At 33.3% G+C, this 10700-nt stretch overlaps 1 protein-coding gene across 1 annotated transcript in view; it reads right to left on the reverse strand.

Annotated features, from left to right (window-relative positions):
* Positions 1–3425: 3425 nt before the first annotated feature.
* The window catches only part of LOC107559080 (cleavage and polyadenylation specificity factor subunit 2-like), a 15747-nt gene continuing 8472 nt past the window's right edge, over positions 3426–10700 (reverse strand). The window contains exons 7-12 of the mRNA XM_016242811.1: positions 10313–10428; positions 9984–10185; positions 7434–7659; positions 5641–5952; positions 4206–4340; positions 3426–3745 (exon numbers count right to left, since the gene is read on the reverse strand). Of these exons, the coding sequence (XP_016098297.1) occupies positions 3653–3745; positions 4206–4340; positions 5641–5952; positions 7434–7659; positions 9984–10185; positions 10313–10428 (1084 nt within the window). The 3' untranslated portion in view covers positions 3426–3652. The remainder of the gene's footprint in view (positions 3746–4205; positions 4341–5640; positions 5953–7433; positions 7660–9983; positions 10186–10312; positions 10429–10700) is intronic.

Consider the following 10700-nt stretch of genomic DNA (forward strand, 5'->3'; position numbering starts at 1 on the left):
AACCCTTTCCTATACCAACTGTATGCGTGTGTGTGTGTGTGTGTGTGTGTGTATGTTAGACCAGTTTAAGTGTTTATGTGTAGGTTAGACCAGTTTAAGTGTTTATGTGTAGGTTAGACCAGTTTAAGCGTTTATGTAGTATGTTAGACTAGTTTAAGTGTTTATGTAGTTAATAAAGTCTTACTTGTATCACACTTGACGTTGTTCATTGTTTGCTCATAACTGGAGTCACTTAATCATGCAGATTTATGCTACAAGCTCGGTGTAGAATTGTACAGTAAGAAAGTTATTTCCCTTAACCAGGAAATTAACGTTCTTAGAATTGACAGACAGTTGACCCTGAGAGGCCAAGTAAATATCTACAGCGGATCTAAATATTTATAATTAATTATAACTAGTTATGATTAATTATTCATATTTCCCCATGAGCTGATTCGCTACAGAGGAATATATCTTACTAAACAGCTGTCGTACTGGGAGATGATGTCTTAAAATGCTGTCTAGGTAGGTTTTAGCTTTAGTACAGCGCTTTTGTCACCATCTCGCCTCCGCTGAGGATGAGCGGCTGAACTCTGTGCTCCGGGAACACAACGGTCCATTTCTGGCCGGTCTGGTCTACAGCTCAGCTGTCAGGTCCATTAAAGCAGAGTCAGCATTATGAACGCTAAGAGGATTAGCTGATGGACATTTCTGCTGGTCCCTGTCACTTTTCAAAATGAAAAGCAGAGAGGTGGAGCTGGAATCATGCTCCACTTTAGCGAGGAATCGCGCTCGCCTTTTCTAAATCTCTTCAACTCTTTCACAGAGAGGATTACTGGAGTTGACTTATTCTGGGGGACATAAAACACGAGGACGGCGTTCACATGAACTCTTTACATTTAAACATCTCCAGAGTATAAAACTATTATGCAACAGAGGAAAAGGTGCCCATCACTCAGTCCGCTCAACTGCGCTCCTGAACGTCTATCTCTTCCCAGCTAACAAAGTTCCAATTGAGTTATTTGTGAACGTTCAAAAATTCCAGTGTTTTAAACGTTTTGAAAACTTTTTTTCTCTGTTATGCTAGAGAAAACATTAAGGGAACGTTCCATTTCATCATTTTGCAAACATTATGGCAACGTTCTGAAACTAGTAAGCAATAATGTTTAGAACATTTGACGAATGTCCAACTAAAACGTTTCAGAAAAAAAGTGTTCCATAAACAATGGACAAATAACGTTTTTGTGTAAATGCTTTGCAAACATTATGGAACTGTTATTTTTTACAGTCATATGAACGTTCTGAAACAAGTAGTAAGTAATAATGTTTAAAAAACGTTATCTAAAACGTTTCAGGAAAAACTTTCCATGAATGATGTATTGATAACATTTTTGTTCTAACGTTTTGCAAACATTATGGGAACATTACTTTTAAATGTTTTCTGAACATTGTGAAACAAGTAGTGATAACATCTTTGAAAAAGGTTCGATTTATGTCCAACTAAATGGTTTCAGAAAAATGTTCCATGAACGATGTATAAATGATTTTGTGCGAATGATTTGCAAACGTTTATCATTTTGCAAACATTATGGGAACGTTAGTGTTGAATGTTCTCTGAACGTTCTGAAAAAAGTAGTAAGTAATAACGAATGTTCAACTAAAACATAAAAAAATTAACTTTCCATGAATGATGTACAGATAACATTTTTGTGTTAACATATTGCAAACATTATGGGAACGTTACTTTAAATGTTCTCTGAACATTGTAAACACGTGATAACATTTAAAGAACAGTTTAAAAAGGTTTGACGAATGTCCAACTAAAACTTTTCAGAAAAAACATTTCATAAACAATGTATAAATAACGTTTTTGTGCTAATGTTTTGCAAACATTATGGAAATAAATCAATAAGCCCCAAGAAGCCGTGGTTTACAGTGAATTGATAACAACTAAGGGGTTTCAAACATTGAATGATTTTCAAACATTATTAAGACCAGACAAATGTTCTATGAATGTTACTGTAGGAACATTTGGTAATAACTTTGAGAGAACCTTGACAGAACGTTCTGAGAACATTCCCTGCTAGCTGGGTTATAGTGTGAAAATGACAGATTTTTGCAATTTTAAAGAGATTGAAGTGCTGCTGCTGTCAATAAAATGCGCAGAGCAGTAGGTTATACATACACACAGCTAAAAACTGAAGTGCATCGCACATAATCAACATTCTTATTTTCAACATACACATTTCCAAATGACCTTTATGCTCAATTTCAGCACAAGGGTCCTGTAAAGTGCTTCATTTTCATACCTTCATGAATTGAGAGCACAGTGCCAAGTGTCAGTCAGGAAGGTGTACAGCTCGACCGGGAGGACCGTGGGTCAGTGGAAGCATCTTCTCTGGCCTGATGGGTCACACTCCACCATCTGGGAGTCTGACAAATGAATCTAGGTTCAACAGATGCCCGGTCAACTGTGACGAGCTGGAGCTTGATGGAAGAGGAAATACAATCTAGGGTTGTTTTTCTTATGATTCAGGAGACACTCTTCTAAACAGATATAGATCATCTTGGGTTTAAAGGATTCTGTGCTTTGTGGAAGACACTAAGAAACACAAAACCACCAATTTTGAAGTAGTAGAGAAAGTGAAAACTGACAAAAGAAGTGACTAATCCCATATTATTGTTGAGTGTTTTGCATAGAGATGAGAATAAACGTATCTGGGCCATAATGTTTGCTGTGCTGGCAGATCGTGCGTCCAAACAGCTGACTCAGGATCAGCCGTGCTGGAAATATTTATGAATATCGCAGGAAGCTTTGACCCTGGATCAGTTATTCAGGTCAAAGAAAGAGGGCATGACGTGGATTTGTCACGAGCTCAAAGACTACATGCAGGACAACAGGGCAGTTAATATGAGAATAAAAATGATTTATGGTGTCTTGTTTGTGTAGCGTGTTAGAAAGAAGTATTATTATCCCAGCATCCTCATAGGGTTGAGTGTTAAAGGTCACTGGTTGGATTTCTAGGGAACACACATGCATAAAATGCAGAGCTCGAAGAATATGTTCAGAATGAAATACTAGCATGTTGCATAATGCACAATTCTGACTTTTCCCCCACAATTATGAGAAAAAGTGTGAATTGCGCGATATAAACTCAGAATTGAGTGATATAAATTCAGAACTGCGTGAAATAAACTCAGAATTGCATGATATAAACTCAAGAAAAAGCCGCGCAATGCACATTTCGCCAAATTTAGTACATATTTCCATGCATAGCCATACAGAAAATGAGCATACTATGCACGGAATACATACTAAACACTGCAGATGGTAGTATGCTATGCTGAACAAGCCCAAGATATTTTATATAAAAGCACTGAAATGAATAAATGTAAATGCACAAACCCACACAGACACGACGCTTCATTATGAAAATTTATCTGAGGGATTAAAAAAAAGGCTTAAACATTTCTTTGCATCCAGCAGTTCAGAACAAAAAGACTGTAGCATCGATTCTTCTTCAGTCCAGACAGATGCTCTCTCACTTTGGGTCACTTTCAGAGAGAATGTCTGCCATGTAAACGTGGGGGGAAACAATAATAAAATATACACAACTCAAAACCTACAAAAGGAAAGGAAATGAAAGGAGGGGCTGGAGCTGATTGAGATCCGTTAAACTACAGCGTACTGCTGATACAACAGCTCACGAATCCTGTAGTAGTCATCACAATGGCAGCCTTCCAGACAGATGCGGCCCGCTTCCGTCTGAGAGAGAGAGAGAGAGGGGTCAGTGAGGTCAGTGTTGTACAGCAGCGCAGTGAGGTGTTCAGAAGCATTGCATTGTGGGATACAATAGGCAAGTGTAGTATTTTCCATGAATAGGAGACAACGCCAATGATGCTTGCACTGACAGCTTAGCAAGAACTCACTGGACAGATTTACTTCTTGTGCATGTATGTAGCATGACAAGATGCAACAAGCTGCACATGTGCTTAAAAAGCTGCAGGTTATAGATACATTACTATATTGTAAAATATGTAGATCGCTGCATAAATGTCTTTAAAACGAACGTAAAAGTCTCCAGAGTTGCTGGATCCAGATTTGTTTTTTTGCAACACAAACTGAGAACACATCCTGATTGTATGGCTCATAATGTGCCGGCCACTGATCAAATATTCATGAGAGATGATTTCCATACTGTGCGGCGTAATCTGATTCCACTCACCCTCCTGACAGCCACCAGATTATTACACACCAGAACTCCGCCCACAAACTCGGCCTGGATCCCTTCACGCAGCAGAACCTGCTTAAAGTCCGACAGGCGAGGCTCGTTGATGAACACAGACTGATGACCCGGGACCTGAGGAGAACACGTGTTGTATTTCCCATGCATGCTCAACAAAACACCTTATCTGTTCATCTGTTCAGTGCAGATCTATTCCAATGTCTTTTCTCTGGTGATCAGCTGTAGAATATAGAGCTTTACTTCAACCTTCATCATGAGCTCATTTTATCCTAATTTACATTGTAACTCACTCTCTTCTTTGCACATATATTCTCCTCTATTCTCTCTGCAAGACTGCATGACAGCAGAATTGCATTCTCTAACCAACAAGCCATAAATCTAGAGTTATTTCAATATCATTGATATTTTTGTTCAATATTTAAAATTAGATTTTATATTTTCTGTTTTTAATTTAATTGTAATTTTATTTTGTTGTTTTGCGATTTTTATTAGTTTATATATATATATATGTGTGTGTGTGTAATTAATAATAAGTATTATATAAATGTAAAATATAATATGTCTATATAGTAGTATTAATAATTTAATAAATAAGCTTAAGTTTATAGTTTTTGCTGATATTCTGAATTACATTTTATTCCCATATTTTCTGTTTTCATTTAAATTTTTGTTAAAGTTTTAGAAATGTTTGTGTTTTTGTCATTGCTTCTATAATTTTTTTTTTAAATGTGTCTATATAGTAGTTGTTCATTTTTATTTATTAGTCTTACTTTATTTAGTTTTAATTATTTTAGTACTTTAACTTAAATGAAAATGAAAAATGTTGCCTTGGCAACTAGCTGAAAAACAATTAGTTTAAGATCAGGATTTTTGTTAATAATTTGAATTAGATTTTATTTTAATATTTTCTGTTTTCAATTTGAAAGTTTTAGCAATTTTGTTGTGGTTTTGTCTTTATTATTTTTATTTTATTTTATAATAGTTATTCATTTTTATTTATTAGTTTTAGTTTAGCTATAGCTATTTTGTTATAACTTAAATTAAGTGAAAATGAGAAATGTTGCCTTGCGAACTAGCTGAAATGAAATTCTATTATATTGTAATATATTATAACTATAATTACATTATGATTCAATTTATAGTTTTTGTAAATAATTTTATTTTTATATTTTCACTTTAATTTTAGTTAGTATTTAGTTTAGTAATTTTTTTTTTTTTTAAAGATGTCTATATATTTTTTAGTTTCAGTAGTTTTAGTACATCAACTTAACGAAAATGAGCAATGTCATTTGGAAACTAGCTGAACTAAACTTATAAAAAAAAAAAAAAGTAGTATATATTTTTATATTTTATTAAAGTTAACGTTTATATTTTTTTTCAAGCAACAAAAATGTTTTTTTGTTAGTGCTCTCACCTCATGAGCAGGCAGCGGCTCCAGCGTGGGAATGACGTCGCTCTCCTCTGAAATCTCCCTGTCGTCTTCTCCAAACAGAGTCTTCATGGCCTGCTGGTTAGCCGCGGCGCTGGGCTCAGTCGTCAGGTCCGGCGTGACGTCCACGGCTGGCTCTCCGTCCTCCGTCTCCTCTTTAGCGTCTCCCATCTCTGGGACGACACCCGTGTCCACTTTCTCCACCCGCATGTCCAGAACGCCATCGATCCAGGCCAGCTCCGTGTCTTTGGCTTTACAGAACTGCAGCGAACTGACCAGCGAGTCCTTCAGTCTGACCTACAGACACATTTACAGCTTCATCAGTCTGTGAACATTTCAGAAGACTGGACACTTTGTGTAATGTCAAAGATAAAATGATATTTAAAGTAAATGATGCTGTTTTGAAACATTCACAACTTAATGCTCCCAGAAACTTTTGTGAAATATTTAATATCTTAATATTTATATATTGAGCAGTAAGATGGAGTTTAGCATGTCACACTGCAAAACAATTACAAAAATATATTTTATTTATATATATATTTTGTTTTCACTTTATTTTGAGTTAAAGCTTTAGAAATGTTATCAGTTGTTTATTCTTTTTAATATGTCTATGTAGTATTGCTTCGTTTTTATTTATTAGTTTTAGCTTATTTCATTTTAGTCATGCTTAAACAAACTTAAAAAAAATGAGGAATGTTGCCTTGGTGACTAGCCGAAATAAAATAAGTTTCAGTTTATAATTTTTGTTGATATTTTGAATGAGATTTTATTGTTATATTTTATGTTTTCAACTTTAGTTAAAGTTAAGAATTTTGTTGTGCGTTTTGGTCATTTTAATAATTTTTTATTAAAATGTGTCTGTTTTTAACAACATGATGACAATGATAGATACTGATAGACAAATTAATTTCGCTAATTTTTTTAAATATATTTTTAGAATTCTTTTTTTTTACCCAATATTAATTGAGACTAAATGGAATATGTATATTTTTAAAAATTTATTTGTTACACTGTTAAAAAAAAATAAAAATTAATAGAAAAAAAAAATTGCAAAGCAAAAAGGTGATAAAAATGGTTAGAAAAAATTTAAGCAATAGGAATAAAATACAATAAATGGTTTAAAACGATAACAAAAACAACAAATAAACAGCAATATTTAAGTATACTTCGTAAAAAAAATAAAATAATGGTCCTAATTATATTTTTACTTTGAGAAATGGCAACTATACTGATATATATATATATATATATATACACACACACAACCTGACAGAACTGGAGAGGATCTGCAAGGAGGAATGGCAGAGGATCCCCAAATCCAGGTGTGAAACACTTGTTGCATCTTTCCCAAAAAGACTCATGGCTGTATTAGATCAAAAGGGTGCTTCTACTAAATACTGAGCAAAGGGTCTGAATACTTAGGACCATGTGATATTTCAGTTTTTCGTTTTTAATAAATCTGCAAAAATATCAACAATTCTGTGTTTTTCTGTCAATATGGGGTGCTGTGTGTACATTAATGAGGAAAAAAATTAACTTAAATGATTTTAGCAAATGGCTGCAATATAACAAAGAGTGAAAAATTTAAGGGGGTTTGAATACTTTCCGTACCCACTGTATCATTTTAGTTGGCATTTCTCAAAGTTGTTGAAATATATATAATTATAATAAATATAAAAGTTGTTGAAATATATATAATTATAATAAATATAAAAGTTGTTGAAATACATATGATTGTTTAATTTCAGGTTCTGTGTGACAGATAGAATGATTACCTGGTAAATGTGGGTCTCGCTGGTGGCGTCCACCGTCTCCTGCAGTTTTGGCGTGTAAACTTTGATGTCTTTCCCGCTGAAGGCCTTGCAGGACTCGGCCAGGTCTTGACTGGCCTCAGGCGGCCCGTGAACGATGATTAGCTGTCTGGGTTTCATCTGGTTTATGATCTTCTTAATGGAGTCGCCATCAGAACGGCCTTCATAATCGATGTATGTGACTCGAGCTCTGAGGGACACAACAGATGCATCAATACGCCATATCTGGGTCAGTCTGCCATAAAAAATATGACCAAACACTACAACAATATCATTAGAGAAAAGTAAAGTATACATGTATCACAACACTGACAGAGATGAATTTGACTAATCACAGTATGATTAGTCTGTAATAAAATAAAAGTATTTCACATTTTTAAGTTCAAACCTAGAGTAGACTCATGGTTTTTTTTAACCAAAGTATCAATGAGATTTTTTTTCACATTCATTCATTTAAAATCATTTGTATATTATTATGATAATAAAAACATATAACATATAACATTATAATATTATAAGATTCAATACCTGTAGAATGACAATATATTGTTTAACCTTACAAAATAATCAAAAAACTTTTATTTGATGAGGTTTTTAAAAATGGTAAGAACCTGAAAAGCTCTGACATCTTATTTTAATTATTACATTTTATAATATAATAACTATGCATACATTTAATTTACACTATAAATCATGAAAAATAGTAAATGTTAGCAGATATTGTGTTGACATGCTGAATTGTCTATTTTCTTTCTGAAATATTATCATTTTCATTCTGATGTTTGAGTTAATTATATATATATATATTTTTTATACTTAAGCTTTAAAATTGATCAAAATGATCATTGTAAAATGCTGGCAAATGCATCAGCATTAAATTGAGCTCAGATCTCAAATGTTTTAAAACATTTTCACACCACTGAAGATTAGAATCACTCACATTATCTCTCAGTTCAGCAAACAAACACACAAACCACAGAAGAGCAATTAATTACAGAAGGATGGAGGGTTATTAGGCATAAGTGCTAATTATTCTGTTAAAACTGACAGCAGTATCTGAGTGTGTTTGGGAGAAACCTGGGTATTTTAGGATACGTGATGAATGATGCTACATCTTAGTAAAGGCGTGACACATTTTTACCAAATGCTGATTTGTGACAATCTCTCAGACTACAGGGTGAGCGCCACCTGCAGGCCACATATAAGGAAGACACATCCTAAACACTGCTTTCTAATACAATTAATCCTCTTAAAAACATTTAAACAAAATGTTTTGGTTTTTTTTGTATTTTAAAATACAAATATTTTAATTTTAATTTTAGCAATGTACAAAAAAAAGAGAATAAATCTTGAACACTGCCATAGCACACAAATTTGCTAATATTTATTCAAAACTATCACTAGTTTTAATACATTTAAATAAATTAAATGTAGGGTTGTTGCCTGTTTTATATTCAAAATATTTTATTTTAACTTGAGCATCTTGTGCAAAATAAAAAATACTAATTATATATACATTGCAAAAAAAATATTTTTTGAAGTTGTAAATAAAACAAAGATTATTGGAGTATATTTGACAAGAAAATACTATTTTTAGTCTTTCTACTTCAAAATTTCATGTTTAATTCAATGTGCTACTTTCCATTTCTTGTGCTTCAAGTGCTTGTGAATTTAGGAACCTTTTTATTTTAGCATATTCTACAAAATAAAATAAAAACTTTAACTTAAATTTTAATTTGTTTTATATATATTTTTTTTATTTTAACTTTAGTATTTTCATCCAAAAATTATCATTCTCTCACCACACTGTGAAAGTAATTTTTGAATGTCTAATTAAAATAAAAAGATTATTGGAATGTTGACAAAAAAATACTATTTTTAGTCCTTCTACTTCAAAATTTCATGTTTAATTCAATGTGCTACTTTCCATTTCTTGTGCTTGTGAATTTAGGAACCTTTTTATTTTAGCATATTCTACAAAATAAAATAAAAACCTTTAACTTAAATTTTAATTATTTTATATATATTTTTTTCTTTTAACGTTAGTATTTTGTAAAAAACATATAACATTTATAATATTTTATATAAATATGAGAAAAAAGTCAATTCTCAGATTATACCTCCAAAATAGAGACATAAAAATAAAATCAGAACTGCAACTTTATAACTCAAATTTGTGAGAAAAAGGATGAAATGTAACAAAATATGAAGTTTTTGTTAAATGAGCCGTTTCATAAAATCAATATAACATTTGCAATCATGCTGATATTCAGGAAAACAGCACTCTTGTTCATATGATATTGCTTAACTATATCATTTGATATAAATATAAGACAAAAAATGGCCCTGTCTGTCTTGAATTTCGGGGCATTCAGATGGCATTAAATATGATGCAGTGAAAGCTGTTTGGTTTTTGCAAAGCGAGTGACATACTCTATAATGGCAGCTTGCACATCATTAAACAATTACGATATTATTGTAGACCACACAGACAACATTTCAAAAGGACTTGACTGTGACAGAGAGACCTGGGACTTTGAGAACTCCACCACGTTGTAGCTGACGTTGTTGAGCAGGGCGAGCGAGTAAACGCCCAGTCCTGCGTCTTTGGTCCTCCAGATCTGATCCAGGAGCTGAGCCAGTTCCAGCACTCGCCCCGCGGTATCCACCGCGATCAGCACGTTCCCGTCGCCGCGGAGGGTCTCCATGACATTGGCTGGAATAGAAGGTCAAATGTCACACTTATCCAAAATAACAGCCTTAGGAAGTCTGCTTCATTGATGCAAATAAGTCTGATGACAAATCACCAAACTAATTTTACTGCTGGTTTAGTCTGAACTTACTGAGCAGTTGCTCATCACGCTGTTTCCTGCGAGGCTGAACATACGAGGCGTTGAAGGAGTCTGTGATGAGGAGAGACGGTCTGCTGATGTTCTCCAGGGAGCAGCCGTTTAGATGACTGATTGGACACAGCAAACATCATGTAAAAACTGCTTTACTCCACACCAGCATCAGAAATTAAAAATGGCAAAGAAAGTGACAAAATGCCCCAGGTATTTAAAATGTAGGCCCTAGTTCATTTTATTATGAAAAAATTAGCTACATATCTATCTGATGTTGGTTTGATATTTAATTAACAGTCATAATTGTTCTGATTCAGCATTTATCAATTGGTTTTATTTAAATCTTTATTAAATATAACTTATTAATTAATATTCCTAATAAATATAT

Source organism: Sinocyclocheilus grahami, unplaced genomic scaffold (assembly GCF_001515645.1).
Source record: "Sinocyclocheilus grahami isolate Dianchi unplaced genomic scaffold, SAMN03320097.WGS_v1.1 scaffold674.1, whole genome shotgun sequence".
NCBI classification, from domain to species: Eukaryota; Metazoa; Chordata; class Actinopteri; order Cypriniformes; family Cyprinidae; genus Sinocyclocheilus; species Sinocyclocheilus grahami.